At 40.3% G+C, this 27,085-nt stretch overlaps 1 protein-coding gene across 1 annotated transcript in view; it reads right to left on the bottom strand.

The window, feature by feature from the left end:
* Nucleotides 1-1,483: 1,483 nt before the first annotated feature.
* The window catches only part of PLPPR4 (phospholipid phosphatase related 4), a 48,275-nt gene continuing 22,673 nt past the window's right edge, over nt 1,484-27,085 (bottom strand). Inside the window, exons 3-7 of the mRNA XM_032804955.2 lie at nt 20,813-20,942; nt 17,118-17,313; nt 11,758-11,815; nt 9,788-9,961; nt 1,484-6,218 (exon numbers count right to left, since the gene is read on the bottom strand). Coding sequence (XP_032660846.1) covers nt 4,881-6,218; nt 9,788-9,961; nt 11,758-11,815; nt 17,118-17,313; nt 20,813-20,942 — 1,896 coding nt within the window. The 3' untranslated portion in view covers nt 1,484-4,880. The remainder of the gene's footprint in view (nt 6,219-9,787; nt 9,962-11,757; nt 11,816-17,117; nt 17,314-20,812; nt 20,943-27,085) is intronic.

The following is a 27,085-nucleotide window of genomic DNA, read 5'->3' as shown; positions in this document are numbered from 1 at the left end:
CACTGGCTACATATTAGCTACATATTAACAGACCCTTAGTACTCAGAGGTCTAGTCACCTTAAGATGCAGTACCTGCAAATACTCCACAGCCTTTTGCTTTTGTTTAATTCCCTGGCCTTTGGCATCCACACATCCACACTTGCATAGAGCTGTAATGTCTCAGCTTGGCCTGGTGTTAACATACACGAGAGAGGCACGGTGAATGATAATGTAAACTCAACTGAATTCACTTAGGGTCAGGGCTTAAAAACCTTATCTGATACCCAATAACCACAGCGTAAGAGACCTGGGCCACCATTCGTTCCAAGACTACGAAACCTAAAGGCATGTCCATGCAGTTTAAAACACTAACATACTTGCATGGTCTATGCTATGTACTTTATTTACTGGTAACATTGTCCCTCATCTTTGTGTGTGTGTGTGTGAAATATAAAAATGACTCCATCTCATGCATTAATTTTCCCTTCTTTTCCTTCCTGGTTTCATTAAACTTTTTCTTACCTAGAATAGGACATGGGCTATCTTCTCCTGGGTTTTCTTCAGCCATGACGGTTTTTCTTAATCTCTCTCTCTCTCACTGTATTTCCTGTCTTTGCCTTTTTCTTTCCCATCCCAAGAATCTCTTTCTACACCACACTTCTCTTTTCTAATTTACCTGATGAATCTATCTTTGTCTCTCTCAATCATCCACACACTTTCTAACTGCTGATTTTGTCTCTGCCCTGCCTTTGTTACATGTTTCTCTAGGAAAATGCTTAACTTTGCTGGTACCGGTAGACGAGGAATTCTCATCTGCTGCTTTGCTTCTACCCTCCCCATTTTTCTTTTCCTTCCATTGTACATACATTGTAAGTCCTGTCTTTCTGATTCGCCCTTCACAAGAAGTTAATTTTCTTATGTTCCACAACAATTAATTTATGACATTTCTCAATTTCCTTTTATGCCAACTTGACCCCCACTCCTCGCCATTTTTGCATTCTGAGCATGATTGTGTGGGTAAAATTCAGCCTCTAAAATTGCATGACAAGAAGCGGATAAACCCCTTTGCATTTTACTGGTGAGAACAAATGAAAAACTGCACTGTTCCCTTTTGTGGAAATGGCATGTCCAATCAAAAGCACATTGATGTCAAAGGCTATTTTTCCATTGACTTTAACAGGCTTAGGACCAGGCTCTTCATGTCTAGATTCACTGGCTTCACATTTTCATGTGGATTTTTTCACATAGATCTAAGACTTTCTGTCCTTAAGAAGTCCCTTATGCCTTTCTGTAAATCTTAGATGGCACGGCTCATGGTTGGGATTAGCTGCCAGTGCTGCCAGATTTTACATTTCTTAAGCTACACATTGATGATAAAAAAATAGAAGGGGCCAGGAGCGGGGAAGGAGAGGGGAAATGGGAACTCGACTTCTATTGTGCTACAGATGAAATGACTGCACTTCAATGAGGAATTTAATCTTTATTTTTATGATAGCACAATAAACTCACACAGTAGCATTGATCTGTACTTATTTAACAAAATACATTCTAGCAATTTACAAATTTTTCCATTTGAAAACACTGCATAACAGTTTATTAAACACAATATTTTATATATAGAATTTTCATTGAAAAACATATTTAATTTTGTATTTCCAGTATTTTTTTTCTCAGTAAAGCACAGCCTAACAAATAAATTGGTTCCCCCTTTTGCAAGTAAGAAAAATCAGAACACTAAGAAGATGCCACTTGTCAATTTATTTCATCCATTTTAAATTAAGGTATTAGTGGAATGTAAACACATGCTAATTTTACAAAAGGCTCCTTATCAGATATACATGCAGAGGTCTGAGTTCCAATGTATATCTTATTACATTTGTTTTCTAATGTAATATAATTTGATAAGCCGTTATTAAAAAGAGTAGCCTTTGGCACTTTGAGTAAAAAAAGAATACCGTATATCAATATCATGTAAAGAACACAATTTCAGTGATTACACAAGTGCTTTAAAATCTTTTGTTAAGAAATAGGAAGCCTTGATAGGAAAAATATCACACTGCACTTGAAATAATGCAGCAAATTTCAGAGTAGTAAAAGCAACATATGCTAGATGCCCATAAATGGCCCAACTAAAACCAAGGAATAAAGAGCAACCACTCCCACCAGAAACCCTGTCATCTCCAAAACAGTTATATTGCCAGAGAGCGTATTGTATAATTCTTGGTTTATTGCCAGTATTTCCAGTTGCAGTTTTCCATTTCTTTTTTCAGGTTCATCTACTTATGTCCCCCCTCTTGAATTTATAGGCCAGCAATGACTGCCATACCCATTCCATTAAAGCTAATCCGACCTGCTCAATTGTGTACCCAAACTAAGCTAAAGCCAACAATTTTTTATTCAAGACAATCCATGTGTTTGCAATCACTAGGAAATGTGTAAAAAAGGTTTGATATTAAATACCAAGGACTGAATACTCAATTTTATATATATAGAAACAAAAACGAAACAAAACAAACCTTGCAAATATTATAATCTGAAAATGCATATTCTAAAAATACTTTTCTTTTCTCACCGTTCCCTAGTTTCTGTGGTTACGTTCACCAGCTATAGTGCTCAATAGTAACACTCACCATTAGTAGCAGGACATTTCCTTAAACATAATCTGCAGAATTTACCCTTGGAATCTCAGAGGTGGGGCGGAGGCATCTTTGTTCAGACTGGCAGGGAAAACAGATACTGGCTCCATTAAGGGTCTCCCTGCCCCCTTCCTTCAGGGAGTTATGGAAGGGGGAAGTATCACTTGAGATGGTGGGATGGCCAGCAGGGCTCAGGTCAATCATTGGTCCCTGTACACTGGAACAGGTAGGGCTGTGGGAAGAGGGTATCTAAGCCTGGGCCTTTGGCTGGAATCACCTTCCATGCCTCCAGCCCCTGGGATTAAAGTAGGTCCTGGGATTGTTTGGTCAGCTGTGAGCATTGCACTAGGCACCTTATTTGGGGGTAGGATTTTTTCCCTTACTGCCAGATTGGTTTTTTGCCTCCTCCACAGCAGCTCAGTGACCTGGTGGAGTAGGTTCAAGCTGTTGCAATTTAGCAGGTGGCAAGTGTCCAGTACAGGTACTCATTCCATAGGGACACAGCTCCCTCATGAACCAGAATTGGAAGTTGACTTAGGGGGTGCCTTCCCTCAAAGCTGCTCAGGAGGAATGGGGCTAGGGCTCCTAATGTCTGGTTCAGCAAGAAGACAACCCCCTATCATCAGCCCTTTAGCCCTCCTATGGGGGCTCCCAGTAGGGTCCTGAGAGTTGGGGGACTGTACTTTAAATAATTAAGGAAGGAATAAGGGCCTGAACTGTATAAGGTATTACCTGGTAGTTCCCAGATGAGCTAAATTAATAAAGTTGCAGCCTAATTACACCAAATCCCTTGCATCTTGTCTGTCCTTCTGTATGTTCAGGACAAAGCCATTTTAGTTCCTTTTAGAATCTAGTTTAGCAATTCCTGGCAACACAGATTCCAAGAAGGCAAGTTATTTCCTCATATTATAAAAGCATTATAAGAAGGATCACACCATTAGGAGTTCATCCATATTCTCTCCAGTGCCAGGACACAGCCCTCTTGATTCCTAACTAGAAAAAATGCTATGTTTAAGGAGACTCTTATTGAGTCTGTCCCAGGGACCCCAATAGCACCTGAGGCACTCTGCAACACTCGTGATTTGATTCTGCATACTAAGACATTCCACATTTAAAGCAAAGCATTATAAATAAGGATCCACTATGATAAGAGTGAAGCTTATGGTCGTTTTGTGCTAAGCTAAGCAAGTGAAGTGAGTATATACAAGTGTGAGCTAAAAGGCTTATTAATCAATAGCTAGGGACTGATCAGGCAGTAGCAATTTCAGTTTTCATGGCTCACCTTCTTTTACAGCAAATTTCTTTGCAGTTATCAGTGTCAAGCATTATCTAGTTAAAAATTAATAGAAAAAGATAAGGTCTGCAGAGAGACAAAATGAGTGCTTGTAAAAATGCTAAATCTGTATTATTTTATGTACTTTAAAAGATCCCTTTTAAAACAATATTTAAAACAGTTCTACAAGTTAGCCCACTAAGAAGCCTCTTCATTAGTAGCACCTGTACTTAAAACAAAAGTTGAGCAGCAGCAGCAAAACTATTCAAACTAGATAATTATTCCACTCTAATGGAATGTCATCCACATATTTTTTGTTGCGGTAAACATTATTTCAAAGAACTACACAAAATCTTTGCAATCTTTTAGTGGCAAATCCACTATAACAAAGCTGTAAATATTTCCTACTCTACATGAATGCAGCCAGCATCGTCATAATATTAGCAATATTACTTTTAAGTAACTGCACATCAATATGTCATGTGTCTGAGTTTAACGAGTATGTAAATTTTTTCAAAATATGTAAAGTTATAATCAGCACCATCCTGTATTAAAGTTTTGGTGCAAAATCTGCAAAGGTGAATATACAACACTGATACAGCCTTTGCTGTGAAAAAATCATTTGTCCTCAGACATAAATATAAATAAAATAAAAAAGTTGGCACATTCAGGAAATAAAGTGTCTGTGTTCAAGACCATCATTTTGATTGATATCATCACTCTCAGAGAAATGTTTTTAGTCTGGTGAAACAAGTTATAAGAAAAGGCTTCACATTAGGTTCTTGCATTGTGCTTCCCCCCTCCCTTAATCGCATGAAACCCACAAGCTCATGCACATCATACATCAGCAATGTTCTACAATAGTCAAGCCGATGGTCAGTAAATTTGGCACATCAAGAATATTTCTGAATCCACTCAAAAAGAAATAGAGCCCAAGCTTTATCAAAATGTGTTAATTCTTAGTAATATGGATCAGGTGACATATCTCCGTTCATTCTTTGTAAGCTCTTGTGGGGGATGTTCCTTTATAGAAGATGTTTCTGGTGTTCTCTGGGCTGCTCCCTCTTTCAGGGATTAAAATAATGTTACCTTTTCTTCGAAGTGTAGAGTCACGGCTCGAAGAGATGGACAGAGTTTCTGAGCCAATCTCACTTCCCTCCACTGGTGTAACTCTTATAGTGGTAATCCCATGATGGTGATGCTCACTGTTATCTATGTTACTTCTTTTCCTGTCACCAGACCCATAACTGTCTTTCAAGGATTCACAGCTCTCAGAGTCTCTATTGAGATCATTTAGCTCATAAATTTGACGAAGGCTACCTTTCTCAGGAGCTTTCCATTTCCAAGATCCACTCCCTTCACCTTCTGATGGCACCTGAATTATGGGTCTGTTATTTTCTGGATGGGCCTCAACTCTTACAATACCGCTGGGTTCATGATCTGTCAAGGTTTTATATCGGATGGCTCCAGTACAGGTGACTGTGCTGCCCTCTGAATTCTTAGGACTGCTCTGAAGCATTCCTTGCTGCTTTGACATGGCTATTACTTGCATGATTCTTGGCTGACTGTTGCTTCTACATGCAACGCTTTTTTCTGCAGCTTTCAGCCATTTGGCCCTAGCTGAACTACTTTTGGGAGATGTGTTTATATTTTCCTGGGTCTCTTCAGGAATATGGACTAGCTGTGAAGAACCAGGACGTGACTGAATAGAAACTCTTGGTCCGCCAGAAAGACTAGCATTATTGCAACCTGGAATGCTGCCAGGCTGAATTTTCAGGTACTGATTGCTTGGGCCATGATGATCACCATTAACGCCCACTCTGGATGGATCAGAGCTTGATCTCATTTCAATAGTCCTTGGTGGTGAATGGCCGGTTTCAGTCTCTATTACTTGCAAAGACAATTTTCGACTTTCGTTCTTATTCTTCCATTGAGAAAGAAGTTGCTTGGAACGGGCAGAATCCATTGATGCATGAATTGTTGCGTTTCGTCTAGCTGGATCTTCCAGTGATGGCGTGTTGACTCTTGGCAAAGTGTTGCTGAAAGTAACCATGTTTTCCTTTCCCATGGGGCTTCGTGGAGTTATAATCTCTACATCAGCATTTGCTCTCTTGAGGTTAGTCAGGGATCCAGAATCTCTATGGTTTCGATTCAGAATACTCTCAGAATGGTGAGAGGAACGCCCATCACTATTGCCACCATTTTTACCTGGTAAAATTCTGTTGGCATCTTGACTAAGGTCTGTCAAAGATCTTAATGGTTCTCTTTGCAGATTCTGGTGAAATACATTCTCTTCACTTGGTAGGAAGTTCCCCACAGCATACAGACCCTGACATTTGGATAGAAGCATTAGACAATTATGGAAAAACAAATATTTTCAGACACTTTAATTATACTTTTATGGCTTTAAATAAACAGAAAACGCATAATATTAATACAGCTAAATGGACAGGATTTGTTCAGTTTGCTTTCTTTCCATTACTACTTAGCACCAATACAAATCTTATTCATTGTTCCAATTTTTGCCCTCAGTTCTGTACATGCAGGTATGTATAAAGTGGTACCATTGTGATCCTTGGTTACACCCATGTAGTCTAAGAGAATATCTGGGAAAAGTGAAGGATTATTTCCCGCCCTCCTGTGTTTCCCCCTCCTACAAAGCAGCAGATATAGTACAAGAGAGAGTGTTTGTTTTGTTTTTAAAATAATGTTTTCACAATTCCTGGCCTTTGCTTAAGTAATGTTTACAGCTCCACAACTGTCTGCTCTGATTTACTGAATCTTGTTCCAGCCTGACTAGTTCTCTGCTCAATGGTTCTGCCCTTTCTACTGTGTAATGACCATGTAATACAATATCTACATGATAGAACAATTTATCAGCTTGAAACAATTGGCTTCCAAGGTATCCAGAACTTCAGCAAGGTTTAGCTTCACAACGTTTAATCCATTCAGTGGGCCAGTTTGTAAAACAATATAATTAAATATTCTCTCACTAGAATTTCTTTAAAACAGTCCAAATACTTGAGCTAATCACTCAGGTTAATTCTTTGCGCTACTCCCAGATCTGTTTGTAATTACTCAGTATTAATTTCCCCTCCTCCCCCTCCCCACTGATTTTTACTTTTCTGGGCAGATTTGCTGGCTGCAGGGTATTTAGAACCATGAGTCTCTGAACAGTCTATCTGCATGCTGAGTCAAGAACATGCTTGAGTGTGTGTTTCAAACATAGGAACAATTCAATTTTTTTGTGAATTTTGTAAATCTTTACATGCACTTGTCATTTTAGGTGGCGTTCAGTAGTAAATAAAATAATTCCGGATCAGGTTGCAATATACAGGAACTGACCATTTTCATATACAGTATGATTTCAATAGTCTATTTATGTTGGTGTTCCTTCTACCACTCTAAAAGCTATTGCCTCTCTAATATCATCCTCTGGTGAGGGCATTGCATACAGCAGAGGTTCTTAAACTTTTGTACTGGTGACCCCTTTCATACAGCAAGACTCTGAGTGTGACCCTCCTTATAAATTAAAAACACTTTAAAAAATATTTAATGCTATTATAAATGTTGGAGGTGAAGCAGGGTTTGGGGTGGAGGCTGACAGCTCGCAACCCCCCATGTAATAACCTTGCAACCCCCTGAGGAGTCACAACCCCTAGTTTGAGAACCCCTGGCATACAGCCTGTACTGTCATGTGATTATCACAGGGGTCGGTAACCTTTCAGAAGTGGTGTGCCAAGTCTTCATTTATTCACTCTAATTTAAGGTTTTGCGTGCCAGTAATACATTTTAACGTCTTTAGAAGGCCTCTTTCTATAAGTCTATAATATATAACTAAACACTTGTTGTATGTAAAGTAAATAAGGTTTTTAAAATGTTTAAGAAGCTTCATTTAAAATTAAAGTAAAACGCAGAGCCCCGTAGACTGGTGACCAGTTCCTGGGCAGTGTGAGTGCCACTGAAAATCAGCTCATGTGCTGCCTTTGGCACACATGCTATAGGTTGCCTACCCCTGGATTATCACGTGACTGAACATCATCTATTTTAATATTATATTTAAAAGAATTTCTGTCTCATTTTGGTTCATAAATGGATGCAGGGAAACATCTTCTCCTCACCCACACAGAACCCAGGCAAAATGCTGTCACTAGAATTCCCTGAGCACTAGGAAGGCTAGGGGGTAGCTAGCCTGGCAGCGTTCTCCAGACAGGGGCAGCTGTAATTTTTTTGCCGCCCCAAGCATGACAGTCAGGCAACCTTTAGTGGCTTGCCTGTGGAAGGTCCCCGGTCCTGTGGATTTGGCGGCTTGCCTGTAGGAGGTCCCTGGTCCCGCGGATTGGGCAGCTTGCCTGCGGGAGGTCCGCTCGTCCCATGGCTTTGGCATACCCACCGCTGAATTGCTGCCAAATCTGCAGGACCGGCTGACCTCCCACAGGCATGCCACTGAAGGCAGCCTGACTGCCACCCTCGCAGGGACTGGCAGGGCGCCACCCACGGCTTGCCGCCCCAGGCACGTGCTTGGAGCACTGGTGCCTGAAGCCACCGCTGTCTGCAGACTTAAGAAGACATAAACCAGTCAGACTGGGGATGTGTCCAGAGCCCCACTTCCTAGCACACACAACACCAAGCAGTGGAGGAATATTTGTTATGCTTTTCACCAATGGGATGTAAGGAGAGCTAAGCCCTTCTTGAATCCTTCCAGCTGCTTCTACCCTGTACATGTGGAGTGCCTCAGAGGATCCCTGCTCAGGCAGCACAGTTCTGCACAACCTCCCCCACATGTTCCAATGATGTACAAGGGTACTACATTGCCCTTAGTTTGTTACCAATTTGGCAATTTATTGTACCTTCTGTGACGGACTCAGGCAGAAGGCTATAGGAGGGTAGTGGAAGGCAGGTATATCAGCCTCAGAATGAGCAGGTCCCTGTTCCCTGGATAGTCAAACAAGGGCTATTCCAGGCCAATCAAGACACCTGACGCTAATTTAGTCAGTTAAGGCTGTTAGGCTAATGGAGACAGCTGGAACCAATTAAGGTCCCACTTATACTACTTTAAAAGCTGTCCTTGCCAGTTCTCTCGAGAGGAGCCCAGGTGAAAAGAGCTGGAGGAGAGGAAGCTTTACTGAACCCTGAGGTAAGAGTGAAGCTTAGAAAAGGGGAGCATGGGGAAGTAGCTCAGGGAATCAAAGCAATGTCAGTGGAGGAGGGAAGTCGCTAACAGCTGCTATCGTTAGGGTCCCTGGGCTGGAACCCAGAGTAGACGGTGGGCCCAGGTTCCCCCCTTCCTCCCTCTGCATGATCTACAGAGATCCCTTTGAAAGGAGAAACAGACTGTGGAGCAGGCAGGAGACCAAACTGTGCCTACGGAGCTCTAAGGAGCAAGAGACTGTGGATATTCCACCTTCCCACCTCCCATACCGGCCAGTGATGAAAATAGCTCAATAGCTGTAACCTTTGCCACCATACTGGGAAAGGGAGGTCATACTGAGGGCCTTAGCGAGCTTCTGAGGCGACTGTATCCACCAGGAAGAGCAGGACCCACCAATACAGGCACGGAGCTTTGTCACACTTCTTATGGGGAAACTGCTGCTTGTGAATAAATTATGCCTAGAACTGGGGCTTTGTGTTGGACACTGAGAAATTATGTTCCTTTCATGGGTGGAGAAAAGAGAAAGTGATGCTGGCACACCTGTTGTGCTGCAGCCTGCTGCATGAGGACAGCCTAGGTGGGGTGTCATCCCTATGACACGCATCCATTTTAAATGGAGAGACCTGCTTCCTGTTCCCTCTTTATCAGTTTATCTCCAGAAATGACACTTATGTAGAATTCGTTAGCCCACTGCAATCTGAATGACTTTTTTTCTAAAACTTAGAACACATTCATACTGTATTTACCAAATAGAGAGCAATTCCTCCTCCTATTAGAAAACCACAATAGACATCAACTGGATGGCTCTTGTACTGGGTGATTCGAGTCAGGCCACATATAATTCCACAGATGATAAATGCAAAGACGAGAAGAGGCTTCAGGAGTTTGGAGGAGTCGGTTAAAGTGGAATTGAAGTACATCTTGAAAAGAAAAAGTGATTTATGAAATTTCCGATTGACCTAAGAGGACATGACTTTATTTCATGTACCGTTTCTTCAACTGAATACAAAGGAATGCCTGGTATATTCTTATTGCATCGGTTTTGTTGATTTTATTTTTAATTCTTGGCAAAACCCATTCAACTGCTATAGAAAAATATTTAGTCACAATGGGACCACTTCTGAAGTCCTTATTCCTTTCCTAAGCCAAACTCTCATTGAAGACAGTGCAACTCAGACCTGAGTAAGGATTTGGTGTGTTGCGAATATAACTAGCTGAGAAGCTAGTGCTTCTGGAACATAGGAATTGTCCTACCAGATGAGACCCATCATCCAGCTAATACAGTGTTTCTGAGAGCAGTTAGTACCAGATACTTTAGAGCAGTGTTTCTCAGCCACTGGGTCATGATCCCTGGGTGTATGTCACAAAAAGCAATCATGATGTGCTGAAAATGTTGTAATAATCTAAAGCAAAGAATCTTGCTCCTCCACATCCCTTAACCTTCATGGTCAAGTATTGTCTGTTGAATATGTAACCATGCACACAATTAAATTATGTAGACTTATCATGGTTAGCCTTAATATATTTTTTACTCTTATTAGGATAGTAAGTGTACGGGGATGGTGAAATGTTTTGACTTTGAATAAGGAATCACTAACCTAAAAAGGCTGAGAAACACTGGTTTAGAGGAAGGCGCAGGAGATCCCACAGTAGGCAGATGTGGGGTAATCTTTCCCTACTCCCACCCCCAGGAAGATTTCACTTTAATCAGTAATGGTGGTGGTTGTTTATTTATTTGCATTGCAAAAGTGCTTAGAAGCCCCATTCATGAATCAGGACCCCATTGTGCTAGGCACTGTACAAACACAGAACAAAAAGACAGTCTGCAGTAGTTGGTTTAAGCCCAGAAACACAAGGTTTCACATTGCTTCCAATCATCTGTTAGCATTAACTCTAGATATTCTTCTTGTTCACATAACAGACACTTGCTCTTTGAATCTTGCTGAGTTCCTAGCCTCTGACCTGTGCTCCTCCTAGATTTTAAAAATTAAACATTCAACAAAGGCACAATTAACTATAAATTAGCCAGTCAGTCCTATTGGTAAATATCAGTGGAGCTATTCACATCAAATAAACACATTCCTGATGTAACTTCACTGAAGTCAATGCAGCAATATCTAGGGAGCCTTAGAGCCTAGAGTTTAGATGCAGTGTTTGAAGTAAGATGGGAGGAAGAAAGGAGGCAGGATATGTTGAGCATCATTCAAATGGCAAACTAAAATATCACTTTATAAGACAAGTATCATATTTTGTATGTGAATAATATGAAGCATTAAATACGTTTTAATGTTACAGTTCTTTTCCATACTATATAGATGTTTCAGGACATTTTTCCATATAGTCATTCGTTTAATTATATCCCATTATTTCTTGTTATCTCTTGGCCCTCTCTAAATAATTCTTCTCGTCCACTACAGAGGATATTGTTGCTAGATAACAAACTGTGTGGCACTACTGTGTCCCTACTGTATCTTTTATAGTAATATTTGTAATTTCATTTTGCTGTCTGGCTCGGAGGATAAGAGCTTATTTATTTCCTTACTACATTACAATCTAAGTCACCCACGAAAGCTCATGCTCCAAAATGTCTGTTAGTCTATAAGGTGCCACAGGATTCTTTGCTGCAATCTAAGTCAAGTCACTTTACTCTAGACAGTAAATGACATTCTGACTTTTCTCTAGTACAAATGAATAATGAACAGAGTTGATTACTTACCGAAATATATACAGCTGCAAAGGCTGCCAGAGTAGCATGTTGAGAAGGGAATGATTTTCTGCCAAAGAAGGACACTCAAATTATGCTTCTCAGTTCAAATACACTCTGTTACTGCTCATTTAAAAACACATGGGGTGGTACAATTTTTTTTTACCTTACAAATCACAAGCAAATAATTTATCGTTTATATTTTTTTCTAAGTCCCTATTCTGTATTCTGGGGAAAGGATCAGCTAAGAACTGAGTTAATAAAATAATCACATTTTGTTTTAAATATTCAACATGAAGTCATTTTCTGATATTAAAAAAACTAATTAGATGCACGGAACTCTGATATATTTGATTTTTTTAAAATGGGCAAATATATATAATTACGTTTCTGGATATTTTTTCATGATGGGCTCAATCCTGCAAAAGTCTGCTCAAATGAGTCATGTAATTAATTATTCCATTGACTTCAGAGGGCCTCCCTTTTTGACTAAGAACTAATAGTAGGTGTTTGGATGATTGGGCCCAAAGAACTTAGCCCTGAGAGGTGTTGAGCACCAGCAATGACCATGTTGCTGATACGTGGCACCTCTCAGGATCAGAGCCCGAATAGATAAGCTCAAAAATCTCATTTTAAAAAAAAATCTCACAGTAAACAGACTGGGATTTCTTTAATTCTTTCTTTAAGTGGTTAGTGACTGGAATGATTATTAAAGGAGGATTAATCATATAGAGGGGAAAAAAGTGAATAATAATTTGTTTGAGGAACATTGTTTAGCCATCTATAGAGCTAGTCAAATAATGGAGTTTTATTATTTGTGAATAATTTATTCATCAGCAATATTACTCTACATCTAGTCAAATAATATTTGCAAATAATTAATTACATTATATATATCTCCATAATCTTAATCAATGAAGTTTATGGCTCAGATGCGCAGCACAGGTCAGGAAGCACTCTGCTTCTCCAAATGTTGGGCCATCTGAATGCCATTCCTGGGGGCTGCTCTAATTTGTGACTGCTGCCAACGTGCTGTTAGTAACTGGGGGTTGCTGGTCACACCGTTTTCCCTAGCTATGCCCCCCATACAGGCAGTCAGGACGGTAATTAGAATAGAAGTTACTACATTGTCTCTACACCAACCAAGGATCACCCTAAGCAGAAGAGCTCCTCTGATGCCAGGATCCACGGGCTTAATAGTACAAAGTTGCCTTGCTGTATATGAGAAATGGGGGCCCATAAGTAAGACTGATACTATGGAAACCAGAAAGCTTCCTGAAATGTTGTAGGTGGTCTGGAGGAGCAGGGTGAAGGCTTGATTTCTGCAGTGCTCTGACATCCCCCTAAATGTCTTCCTCTGACTGCACGGAGACCCTGCATCCTCTCTGTGCTTTCTTTCTCCTCCTTCCTCCTTATGTTACTATTGTGAAAAGGAGGGAATAACAATGGAGCTTTCTGGTCTCAGGGAGGCAGGCTTATTGAACCTTCATTTGTCTCCTGGTTCCTCAGATTCAGTTCCCAGTAGTTCCTGACATGACAGGGTCACGTATGGCAAAGGAACTTGGAGAAGGCATTTCAGGATAAAGTAATCCAGCCCCTCCAACCAACAGCTAAAGGAGCAGACCAGCAGGATAAAAAAAAATTAGAAGATTCCTTGAAGATGTCAAGATTGTGGGGGACTCCTGATTTTTGGCCTGATTCTGCAACTTGCTGGGGGTCTTCAGCTCCAAATGACGACAGAGTTGAGTGCTCTCAGCACATTGCAGGATTAGGACCTAAATAAGGAGCTATAACGAGGATGAAAGTTACAATGTGCAGCTTAGCTTCTATTATTTTGGAGCATTCGCAGCCAGGACCATAACAGCCATAGCTAAATAAAATTGTCACATCAGATATTCTGGCACTTGACATTTGCCCTTTATGGTGGCATTTCAATACCTTATTTTCTCTGAAAAAAAAGAATAAAAAGTCACAAGGGCATGAAAGGGAAAAAAAATACAGGGCTAGATTCATTTTTTAAAAAAAAAAAAAAGTCTCTTGGACAGCTAGAGTTCTCAACCAGAATCCTAGTTAAAAGTCTGTGGAAGATGAACAGAATGACTTTGACCTTTAAAAAGCACTATAAATAGAAAATGTATGTCAATTTGCTGTCATAAATATGCCCCCCTTAGAATGTTATAGCAATGCTAAGAAGCCTTTGTCTACAGTATGTCCTGGTGAATTAAAGAATTGATTCTCCTTTGAGAGGAATTCTGCATTTTACTTTGTCTTATCTAAATGATTCTATGTACATGAACTCTGTGGGCCAAATTCAGAACTAGTGTGAATGCAACAACACTGATCTGAACTTTGTGTCTAACAATTCCTCAGTTTTGACTCTGGCTAAATAGAAATGTATGAATTACTCATTAGTAAGGTCAGAGATCTAGATCTTTGACTCCTTTGTAAATTCTCAGAGCCTTTTATAAGGAATATATGTGAATATTAAGAGTGGCATGGGGAAGAAAGACAAAAATCTTCCCTCCCCAGGACATGGAGCCTCTATAGGCTATGGTAGAAGCCACTCAGCTTCTCCCCTAATTTGGGTGAATGAAACCATATATTTATGGTCTCCACATCTTTGCAAAGAGTCACCTGTGCCAGTGAACAGAAAGAGAGGCCTGAGCACAGCACTGGATCCAGCTCTATGAACTTTGACAATGTTCAGATCTGGATTTTAATTTTATGACTTTGATGCGTAGCTGTGTCATTGTGTTATGATTTATTTTCTGTTTACTGAAACTTTTAGTTTCTTTCCATTCAGTGAAAATGCAGGCTGTTACAGTGACATACATACAAAGCTCTCCCAGGGAGACTTTACTTTTGTTCTTTCTTGTTTTATCTTTTAATTTTAAAATGAAAAAAATTGGCTGAAAATGTATGGCTTTTCTTTGTGTATGGAAAGCATGACATCTAGTATTAATGTGGTAGATACATTCAGAGTTCTGAAAGAAATCTTACTCTGAGAACAAGAAATAAGCTACCATTCAGAGGTATGAAATATAAACATGGAGTATAAAACTAAGGAAGCTATGAGAGGGAAAATAGTTCATATAACATGCAGAGTGTAAGAACACACAATGCAAAGGGGATAAAGAGGATTATGAAACAAAACTGTGAGGGTATAAAACTGATTAAGAAAACTAGAACTAACAAAAGGAGACAGAACTCGCCTATCATATGAATAAAATCACGGAAAGACACTTTGACTATAAACAGGGGAAGAGATTGATGAGGAAAGCCACTGGACCACTAAGCGATAATAGAGAAAATTTATTTTCTCTATCAGCTGAATAATTACACAAATTCTTCTCCTTACTGTTCACAGGGGAGTCTGGAGGCTAGTTACCACAAATGGAAACAAAGTTTCTGGTGTATTATAAATTGAAAATGAAGGCCATTAGCAATCACACAAAAACAAGATTTGCACAAGTTAAAATCACTAAAGTCAGATTAATCTCCAAGGTTGGAGAGATTATACCATAAAACCCCAAAAGGGATGACTGAATAGTCTGTTGGACCAATAACAGATATCTGATACTCCAGCATGAGTGGAGAAGGACTTGAAGGAAGCAAAAATAATAATTAAGGAGAAGCCAGAAAATTGTAGGTCATCAAATGCAATCTCAGCGTCAGGAATAACAGAGATATTAATATGAGATGAGATAACATTTCTGAAGAAATTAGAGTTGATTAAAATTGGCCACTGGCTTCATAAAATATTCATCTGATGTGACAAATGTGATTGTTTTAGAGGTGATGACATGCAAAGTGAGGGGTGAATTACTCTTCTGAAATTTCTAAAAGGCATTTGACACAGTAGACTAATAAATGCAGCAAACAGAACAGTAGATGCCCTACTTGAAAGGATAAAGAAATTACTTGGAGCTTGATCCTGCAAGGGTGGACCCATATGGAGCCCCACTGAACTCAGTGGGATTCCATGCAAACGTAAGGTATTACCTGCTCGTCACCTTGCAGAATCAGAGCCTAGGTGAGAGTAAAGGCTCATGGGGCAGGAAATAACAGAGTGAAGAATTAGTCGGAGCCAGTGCCCAGCCCAAGCAGCTCCTCCAGCGTGGCTGTACTGCCCCCAACCCTGCTCACTGGGTGGGCACCAGGCTCACCGGCAGTTGTCCCTAGTCACACTAGTGTGTGCAAGCAGCTCACACGCTCCTATATTCTTATTCTATAATTTTGTGGGATCTCTTTTAGATAGCTATGTATAAATTAGAAAACCATAATACAGAACATGCAACATGAATGATAAATAAGAAAGGAGAGTTAACCTAGTGTGGGAGAGCTAGGAAAAACTGGTGGTGTGTTCAATGGAGGTAAAGAGTTTTAAGAGGAGATGTGACTGCATTTTTCTAGAGCCTAACAAGTATAATTAGGGTAGTATAGATAATTCAAGATAGTTTCTTGAATTAAATGTCAAATAATAAGACTCATGGTGAGGACCAGGTGCATCAGAGCAATAGGATATAGAGCCCCCAATCTCTAGCAGTGACTGTTTTACCATCTGATGACTGCTGGCCTGTCTAAAACACGTTTGTGGTCTCTAAGTTCCCAGTGGCGTCCAGCATACATAAACTACCACAAATAGCGTTAACTTCCATGCTTGTAGGCCATCTCAAAGGGAGTGATCTCCCTGAGTGACCTAGGAGAATGAACTATCCTCTTGCCTGGGAGAATGAACTATCCTCTTGTCCCTAGACAGGACAGGATTGAGGCTCATATTGATTAGGGAGTATGGAGAAGTTTGCAATGCTGCAATCTTTTCTTAAATAAGGAACTTCCATCTCAATGTTTGTCAATGTCCTGACTTTAAAGAAGCAGAAAATGCACAAAAAAGTAATAATGAACAAAAATGTAGTGGACTTCATGAACTAAGGTATAAGTAGACTTAAAGTAATGTGGGTATTTAGGCATGATCTTTCCCTACTCAGCATGTAGAACTTATGAAGACCCTATCAAGAGTAACAGTAGCAGCAACCCATGTTGAAAAATGAATTAGACTCTGTGCCTACTTGAAAGGGAAGAAAATTGTTAGTTAACAGTGGATACCACCACACTGTTAGGCACCCGAGTCTGTCTGAATACTCTTCAAAGTCTCCCTTAGGCCTTAGATATGTCGACAGTAAACTTAACTAAAGCTCAACTTATTCACTGAGTTTTGTTATAAAAACTGTCAAAACTCACGCAGACTTGATGATAGTTACTGATTAAGTCCGGTAGGTGGGACTGATAATTAAAAATAAGAGTGAATACCTACATCCTTTAAAAGCAAGTATATGAGGAAAGATTATTACACAATGAAAGATGGAACTAACCTTCCACCATTGATGATTATGGGATCAGACCCTGAACAAATGTCTTCCACAATATAAGAATTTTCTGAGCAGGATACATTTAGGGATGTGTAGTTAGGTTTGCATACAGTCAGGAAATATGGTGTCTGATAACCTGTTGACAGCTGTATGATGTCAGTAATGAGGGCAGTAGAACAAAGGCCAAAGACATGAACACCTAGAAAGTAAAACAAACCAGCTGGTTAAACTTAGTTAAGATCATTGGATCAAATTCATAGCAACATAAGTAACCACAGCGCCATTGCATTCAGTGGTATTAAGCTTGCTTATGCCAGGGTTTAGGTAGGATTTAAGTGCAATATTATTTAGTCTGTAAGCTTTTGGGGGCAGGGTCTGTCTTTTTTGTTCTGTGTTTGTACTCCACCTAATAACATCCCAGCCCATTACTGGGGTTCTTAGGCATCTGATAATAATAATTAATAATAAGCCTTTTGTCGGCCCTCTGTGCAGGGGTAAATTTGGCTTATCAGCTGTAATAAATGGTACAATATTCCAGTATCAGATTGGAAAATATATATGATGATATGAATATAAGAAATGAAGATTCTGTACTTTGGAAAATGTACTCTACACTGATTTCTTTTTTTCTTTCCTAATTTTTTCTCTTTAACTTTAATAACCAACCATCTTGTTACAAGGATTTTTAATAAATCTATCAAACTGAGGTACAGCATAACTGGAAAATATCAAACCTAGTACCTATATTTAAGAAAGAGGGGGACAATGATCTAGGTAACTACAGTCCCATTAGTCTGACCTCAATAGTATGCAAGGTTTTAGAACAAATATTAAAGTAAAGAATAATGAAAGACATTGACATAAACTGAAAATGGGATAAAATGCAACACAGGTTTATCAAAAGTTGGTTGTGTCACACAGACCCAATCTTTCTTTAAGCGAACTGATCTTTCAGACAAGGAAAATGTGGTAGATCTAATCTATCTGAACTTCAGTAAAGCATTTGATACAGTTCTAGTTGGGAAATTATTATCTTACCTGGATAAAATGGGGATTATTACAAGAATTATGAGGTGTGTCAGGAACTGGCTAAAGGAGACACAACAACTGGTTGTGCTAACAGAAAAACTATTGGGCTAGAGGAAGGATACCAGTGAAATTCCTCAAGGATCTGTCTCTGGACCAATCTTATTTAATATTTTCAATAATTCATTACTCTGTTTATACACTGAACTGGCAGTACAGGAAATGGAAGTGATGATAGTGCAAGCTTTCTCACACTGCCCCAAGGGATGGGCTACTCTCTAGAAATGAGAATATGCATGTTCATTCAATACTTGTTCATTCTTATGAGACGACCATCTGTGGTGCCAAATAATGCCAATTGGGATGTGTGGTGTTCTTTTGTTTTTCAGTATGGACATCTGTCTATTAGTAAGGGATCTGAAAGCACCATCCCACAGACCACCAAACACCAGTCAGATAGTCATGACTTTGGCGCATTGCAGACCGTGTTTGTGTCCATACAGTGATTTAACTCTTGAATCATAGTGTCACTCTTTTTCATTACATTACAACAAACTATGTTTAAACAAATGTTTAAACTGCTCTTCCTGTTAAGAGTTTATCTATTGAAAAATGAAGTCTTCCTCCAAATGTTCTCTTTTTGTTACTGACTAGAACACTAGTATCTTGAATGCCAAATTCCTGAGACTGAACATACATAGTCCAAGTAAATGTGATTGCTTCACAGTGCACTTTTTCCTGCTTTGGATGAGTTTTAGATTTTTTTTCCCTGATCAACTTATGCTGTTGAAAGTATTTTTTTTTTTTTTTTGCATTGGAGAACTGGAAGAAGGCTGAAGTTATTGCTTTATCTTGAGATGATTAAATAAGACACATAAATGAAAGATCAGATTCAGGGAATAAATTAAGGGTGAAATCCACACACTTCCAAAGTTTGGTTTGCATGGAGTTGTAGAGGGACCCCCTTAGGTGGGATAGAGCAGGATATGGAGCAATTTTGCAGCCCTCCTTGGTGGCTATTCTAGCCCTGCCAGAGCCCCCATCCCTGCTGCTCTTATGTGAGGGTTTCTGGCCACTGAATCTGTGCTGTATATGGGTCCAGTAACCTCTTCCTTTTCCCACTCTAGCACTTTCCTCCATTCCAGCATATCTGTAGCTGTGGTGAAGCCCTCCTCTGCTCACAAAACATTGCCCTCCTGTGCATCTGCTCTGCCCATGCAGGTTTATGCAGCACAGAAGACTGTGTTTTGAGCCTTTCACCCATAGGTGCACTTTATTCTACATGAAGGGCAAAGAATAACTTGTCAGTTCAAATCCAGTAATTAAAAATAAAAGAAAACACCTAATTGCCATCTTATGAGTGGCTTATGTGAAATGAATGTGTCAGCCTTCATCCATTTTCCAGGAGATAAGGGGTAGATTCATAGAGATATTTAGGCATTTAATTTGCAGATATAGGCAACTAAGTTCCATTTTTAAGCGCCATTGCAATTCACAAAACTCCTGCTCAGCTGCCACCTAATGCTGTAGGTGCCCAAACTCAGTACCTAAGTGCTTGCAGTTAAAATTTCCTAGGCACCTATGTTTCTGAGTATGTGCACCACTGTCTCACTCTGTGTCCAGATGCCTGTCTCCACCGCAGAGTGATTCACAAACCAGTGGAAGATAGGTGTTCTTCCACATAACTTGTGTGGAGACATAATCTGGCAAGCATATACAAGGCCACCTACCTCCACACAGAGCAGCCAAGGAACAGGCTCTCCTTTAGCCCAGTGGTTGACGCACTTACCTGAGATATGGAAGCCCACTAGTTCAAGCCTTTCCTCTTCCTGATTAGGAGATGGGATTTGAACAGGCACCTACCACCTCTCAGGAGAGCGCTTTAACCACTGGGCTACAGGTTATTGTGCTGGGACAGTGGGGAAGGTCTCGTCTCTGCTATTGAAGTTGTTCCACTTTAATAAAATAACTGAATAATTAAATATTATTTGGGCCAGAGAGTTAGAATGATGCTATGGGCTAGTGGTTAGGCTCCTCACCTGAGAGGTAGTATATTCCTGTTCAGATTCATTCTTCTCATCAAGCCGAAGGGGGACTTGAACTGTTGATCCCCCCACATTCCTCATGAGTACTCTAACCACTGGGCGTAAGGAAGGTCTTCCATATCACCTATGTCCTTTTGTGAATCCAGCCTGAGAGACCCACCCCATTCACACATGGAATATCAATTCCACTGATGTTTTCTGATAGGGCTATCAGCTCATCAGCTTTCTATTGTGTTGCTCATGATAGTGATTCTTTTTCCAGAGGAAAAAGCATTCAAAATAAAACAAACCCATACATCTTAACAATTAAATAGACTTTGAAAGGAGATAGGGGGTTGGTGGGATAACGATAAGCCAAATTATTGATTTAACAACACTGATGATAATTCAATCGATGAAAGTGAAAAATGGACAACAGATGTGTTACATTATTGAATGTGCGTTTTTACTTTGCAATACCATTTGACAGCTTCTCTTGCACTTTTTTTTTTGGCAGGATGAGAGCTGTGCCAATAACTGCCCTTTACTGTCCTAAAAGGCTATTTTAAAGAATAAAAAAACCTGTGTAATTAAAATAAAAAATATGTCACAAAAGGCATTTTTTGGTAACTAACACCCAAAACCCACCAACGAATCTGACAGCTCTTCTAAGGAAAGAGTTGAAGTTGCAGCCTCCCGCATTAATATTGGCCTCAGCTCCAATCCCATTTCTTCTTTTAGACAGGCAACAGTAGAGAATTCCTTCTCCTACCATTATCTGCAATGACAAAGGAGGTATTCATAGCATCGGTAGCAGTTATGCAGCAGTTAGTGACTGGATTTTAAGGGCTGAAATATAATTATAATAGAACAAATATCAATCACAGAAGTGTACTTGCTTTTAAAGAATTTCATCAATATGTAATTTCCCCTAAGTGAGGGCAGGCAAGAGGATGGCATTGACATTAAATATAAATGACATAAGCTCTTTAGGGCAAGGACCATCTTTTCATTGTGTGTGTGTACACAGTGTCTAGTGCCTGGAACACTGGCCCTGCTTGGGGCCTCTAAGTGGCACGATAATATAAAAACTAATAATTAGAAAATGCTGCATCGTAAATGGTGAAAAGCCATAGAACTCCCATAGCATTTCTGGGGTGGATTTAGCACTCAGCCTTTGGCTGTCTGCCTGGCAGTCCCTGGCAGCCTAAAATTCCATGACAGCCTGTTCTTCCCTATTGTGTAATGGGCTTGGTTTTTAACCAGATCCACTGCAAGGACTGGGGTTCTGTCCATATGGCCATGTAAATTAAGAAAGTGAGAGAAATGGCAAAGCTACTGAGGAGTTAGAGTTGCGCTAGGAAGGGGAGAGTAGCAGTGCAGATGAGTGGCTGCTTCACTCCACCCTGGTGACCTCAGGGCAACCCTGCCTGTATGCAACCCCTCATCTCAGTTTCCCAAATAAAATCCACACTGCGTTTCCAGTCCAATCACAACAGCCTTCCTTAGGGGCTGATTTATTAATTAAAGTTCAAAACTAAATACAAAAGTCTTCCCTCCAGCCAGGTACAGCCCAATTCCCCTGGTCTGGAAAGAGTCCTTCTTGTGTTGGCAGGCTACTCCCAGTCCTTCCTAGCTGTACCAATTCCGCTAGTCTCAGGATCTTCCATGCAGGAGCCTCTCTCACTCACTGCAATCTCACTAGGGCTTTCACAGCTTCTCCCTTACTATGGCTCCTTATAGAAAAGTCCCTGATTCCCGTCAAGTGGGCTCATTCTGTAATCAGGGTTGGCTTGCCCAGGGCAAGTCATGTTGTTACAAGGAGGAAAGTGTGATGTTGCTCTATGGAAGCCATGGCCATGATCCTTAATTCCAGACACTCAGATTTATTTGATGTTTCTGCTAAAATTCTCATCAGTGAAACAGTTATGTCAGCAATGCTGACCAGAGCTGGGTGAATAAGTGATTTTTTTGATTTGCTGGCAATTTTGAAAAATCTTTAAAAAAAATCATTTTGGGTCAAAACTTTTGGAGAATTGAAAAGAAAAAAAATGTGTTGAGGAATGTCAAATAAAACATTTTGTTCAACCTGAAACTAAATATTTTGTTTCACTTTCAAGCGAATTTTAAACATTTTTATATATTTTTAAATGAAATTGGAAAAAAAATTCAAAACAAAAATTTCAAATTGAAAACTGAAATATTTCCTTCAGAAAATGTTGAAACAAAATGCTTAGACTCTTTCTTTGTTTTTTTTTACATAAACAATTTGGCAGAACAAACACATCTCTGCTAAATGTTTTAGTGTCAATGAATCTGCATTTTTCACCAAAAAATTTTGGTGGAAAAATTTTGTCCGGCTCTTATGTTGGTATATATATTGTTGTTAGACATCAGAGTTAACACTGCACTGATGTGAATGGGCAGTTGAGACCTCAGAACAGATTGATTGTTTATCTGCAGATTCAATAAAACAGCACTGTGTAAGGTGTGATTCAAAAGATTTGCAATGCAGCTGAATGCTAGAAACTTAAACATAAAATAAAATTGACTTAAACTATGCAGGACCTGATGGAACCATCAGACAAGTGCTGACGCATTGTACTATCTCAGCGAAAACCCTGTGCATGGGGGAGAGGAAATTAAATGGGACAGCAGTTTCTGGACAATCAACCCCCTGCTGACCACACATTTGGTCTTAATTGAGTTTCTTTTTTTCCTCTAGAGCAAAATAAATGAGGTGACAATTGCGTCAGTATATGGGAAAGTCAAGGGTAGAGGAGATGCAGAGAATTTTATTAGCTAAGAGTTAATTTCACAGAGTCTATAACATTATTATCCATCTCAGTATCGCCATTATAATGCTAAATCTTTGTCCAGGAGCAAGCAATGAGATTTTAAATTAAAAATTTTACAGAATCTTAAATAGCTTTTGGCAAGCATCAGGGGATATTTGGCATGGGGAAAAAACCTGGAAAGATAGACCATCTTATGTTATAGAAGGGAAACCAGGGAAACAAAGCGGACAACATGGGGTAGTAGATTCAGCTGATCATGCTGCTGTCTGTCTTGAGAACTGGATTAATCATATTAGAGATTAGGGCTGGCAAATTCAGCAGATTGTGAATTTGCTCTCCTTCTTAGGTAATTTACAGGACAAAAGCTTGGCCCTAGGCAAAGCCAAAAGTTGTGCCATTTTACTAAACATTTCTGGGAGTTTTTCTTTTATTTTATTTTACCTAACTGGACAGTTGTGTTGACTGAGAAGGGAACAATATAAGGCTGCTCCTCTATTCTTTCTGCTTTGGTACTGTCAATCAAACTTGCAAACTATCAGATAAACTATATGATCTAACATTGTTACTCTGTGACAAAGCAGATTGTTCACTTTGTGCAACCTAACAGTCTTTAGCTGTCTAACATACATTGACAAGCTAAATCAACCACACCATATGAATTTTGTATGCTTTATAGTGCTTTTATTTTCCTTATAAGAGGAACAAATATTAGAGGCCAGATTCAAAGCCCATTGAAGTGAATGGGGGTCAGGTTGTCACTCCAGCAAATGCTGGAGATGCAGTACCCGTTCTGAGAGTTTAATACATATGTTTCAGAGTGGTCTTGTCATGTGTGTGTGTGTGTGTGTGTGTGTGTGTGTGTCTACACCAAGTACAGTCATTTTAGGAGGAACCTCAGGGCTGCAAATAAGTCCAGTTACAAACTGCTACTGTTCTATGGAACTGACAGTGAGCAAAAACTAATGTGATTTAAATGGAATGACACAGATTCTCCTAAAATAATAGTTTGGGAAAATAAGTTACTGGATGATACTGTGGTAAAGACTATTTACTCAAAAGCAGTAGTTCTCAAAGTAGGGACACCGCTTGTTCAGGGAAAGCCAACGGGGGCTGGAGGAAGCGGCGCGGGCCGAGGGACGTGCCTGCCGCCCTTCCTGTAGCCAGGGGTGGCTCCAGGCATCAGCAGAGGAAGCACGTGCCTGGGGTGGCATGTGCTAAGGGGCAGCATTCCATCTATTCTTGGGGTAGCACAGTCCAAGTGGCTTTTATTTATTCAATTTATTTATTGCTTCAGCACTCCGAGCGGCTTTTTTTCTTTGCTTTGGCAGTTTGGGCTGCTTTTTTTTTTTTTTTGCTTGGTGCGGCAAAAATGGTAGAGCTGGCCCTGCGTGCAGCCCCCATTGGCCAGTGGGAGATGCGATTGGCCGAACCTGCGGATGTGGGAAGTAAACAAACCAGCCTGGCCCAGCAAGGGCTTTCCTTGAACAAGCGGTGGCCCTAGTTTGAGAACCACTGCGCTAGAGGAAACAGACCTAAAACATACTCTATACATGGGATAAAGCAAGTGAATATCTCACCAGATAACACAGACAAACTGATTCCTGTTCTTACAGTTTTTACCTTCCTAGGCCTCTCTGGGTAGGGATTGAGGTTGGGGTTTCAGAAGGGATTTGTTTTCCTTCTCCCTTTTCCTTTTTGTTAGCCATGATCTTTAAAAATTATTAAATATTACATCATCATGATTTTGTATATGAGGGGTTTTTTACATGATATTGAGTTCCTGTTGCTCCCATAACATAGTAAGTCTTGTACAGACATCTTAGGCTTCTGGAAATTGTATGTTACTTTATTGGAATTCCTGGTATGGTTCTCGGTGCTTCACTTTATATATTGCACCTTTTGTATGAATTATGATTCCTCAGAAAATTAATGAAAATGTAAATACAAAATACTTAACTGTGCAACTTGAATTTTGCATAAGTATATTCTTTGTGCATCTAATTTCCTAGGATCTTTATTTAAAGGACAGAATCAAAAAATGAAGAAAGGTAAGTCTCTAGTTCCATAATTCACAGGCACCAGTGAGTAACAGCCAACTGGTGAGTACCACTGCCATTAGTTTCTATTATTAATGCAAGCTAAGTACGCATTTTGGTACAAGGAAATGTACTGGTGTATGTCCTTATCAGTATGCATGAATTAAGGCCTTCCTAGAGCTTGCTGATAATTAACTAAACTTTGAAGCTTCTGGACTTATTTTCTTCAAATTTGGCTCAGTATTTAAGTCTCAAAGATTTTAAAAAATACTAAGACAATTATAGACAAGCCAAGTTTGGAGAAAATGGCTTCAGGAGTTTCAACATTATGAACGTTTAAAGTCAGCAAGATAGTTTTAAAAAACCCACAATGAACTAGCTGTGATGCATGTACAATGCACCTTTCTTTTATTCTGTAATCCTACTTGATTTACACATCTATTTAACTTGATGCATGAGTAGTATCACTGACTCACTAGGACTACTCACGTGCATAAAATAATCTCACATGTAAATCTTAAGTATGCACTTGTTGATGACAACATTTTCTACTGCACAGTCTCATGCAATTTTAAAATAATCATAACTGGCAAATCAAAACCATCTTTTTTAAAGCAAGAAAATGCACTAGTCATCAGTGAGGATTACTTTCAAAGTAGGTTTTAATTTTCAGCCTTTTTTGCATTTAGCCCTGTCTAAAACAGTATTGTGATTAGAATTGTTTAAAATAGGAAAGTTCTTTTTTTTTTTTTTTTGCATTCTCACTGAACTGAAGCCTAGTCCAAGAGATTTTGCTCAGACTTAGGTTTTGTCTACACAAACACATAGTTCGCAGCAAGCTTTGGTGTAAATCTAAGTGTCCATGTGGACCCAGCTGCTATGCAGCAAAAATTTCCTAGTGCAGTGTAGATTACACTCCAGGTTCTTGTGATCTAAGTGTTGTATAAATGAGCCCTTAGAAAACGTATATTTTTCAGGCATATATAAAGTATTGAAAAACTCCATCCAATGAGTGGCTGAGTAAATTATGAGCATATAAAATCAAGGGGTTAAAACAGGAACTGTTTTGCAATCTCAGAGCATTCCAGTTGACTGGTACATAGAATCACAGAAATGTGGGACTGGAAGGGATGTCACTAGATCATCTAGCTCAGTCCGTAGCCCCAGGGCCAGCTCTAGGTTTTTTTGCTGCCCCAAGCAAAAACATTTTTGGCTGCCCTCCACGGCCCCACCCCAGCCCTCGGCTCTCCCCCAACCCACACCCCCTGCCACCCTAACCTTGGACTCTCCCCCCGCACACCTGCACCCCCTGCCGCCACAGCTTTGGGTTCCCCTCCACCAGTGCTGACTCCGCCCGCACCCCCCTCACCTCCAGCCGGTCTGGCACTGGCAGGGTCAGGGTAAGCAGTGAGGCTCTCGGGCCGTGCCTCAGCCCAGGGTCCCTCCAGCTGGGGCTCTTGCCTCCAGGACTGGCTGGAACCCGGAAGGGAAGAGCTGGGGGGGCTGCCCGGCTGAAGAGCTGGGGCAGAGAAGCCCCAGAAGGAGTGGAGCCCCAGAGAGCGGGATACAGGCCCAGCATAGCAGCGCCCTGGGCACCGGTCCCCTCTATGGCCCTGCTGCTTCTCCTGGCTGCCCTGCCACAGTCCCTGGGTGGTTCAGGCCACTTCAGTGTTCCCACTCAGAGCCCACCCATCCGTAAGGTGCGGGCACTGCTCCCCAAAGCGAACCGCAGTGGCCCCAGGGCACTCCCCATGCAGGACGTGCTGCTGCTGCCAAGGCTGGCTCTAGGCTTTTGCTGCCTCAAACAAAAAAAAAAAGATGGCCGGATTGCTGCCCCTGAAAATGTGCCGCCCCAAGCACATGCTTGGTTTGCTGGTGCCTGGAGCCGGCCCTGCCTGGCCCAGAGCCATGACTCAATAAGTCCTATGGATCCAGTATCAAAAAAGACATTGAAAACTCCTAATCTAGCATGGTTCTTAAATTCAGGCTAGAAGTGCTCCCAGAATAGAGATTACCTCCATTGAAAGTGTCTGTTAATAGTCAGCTTTGGTGTAAATCCACTGAAATCAATAAAGTTCAGTGCACTT

Source organism: Chelonoidis abingdonii, chromosome 7 (assembly GCF_003597395.2).
Source record: "Chelonoidis abingdonii isolate Lonesome George chromosome 7, CheloAbing_2.0, whole genome shotgun sequence".
Lineage (NCBI taxonomy): Eukaryota > Metazoa > Chordata > Testudines > Testudinidae > Chelonoidis > Chelonoidis abingdonii.
The sequence above is the reverse complement of the archived record's forward strand: the minus strand, read 5'-3'. Positions and strand labels throughout refer to the sequence as shown.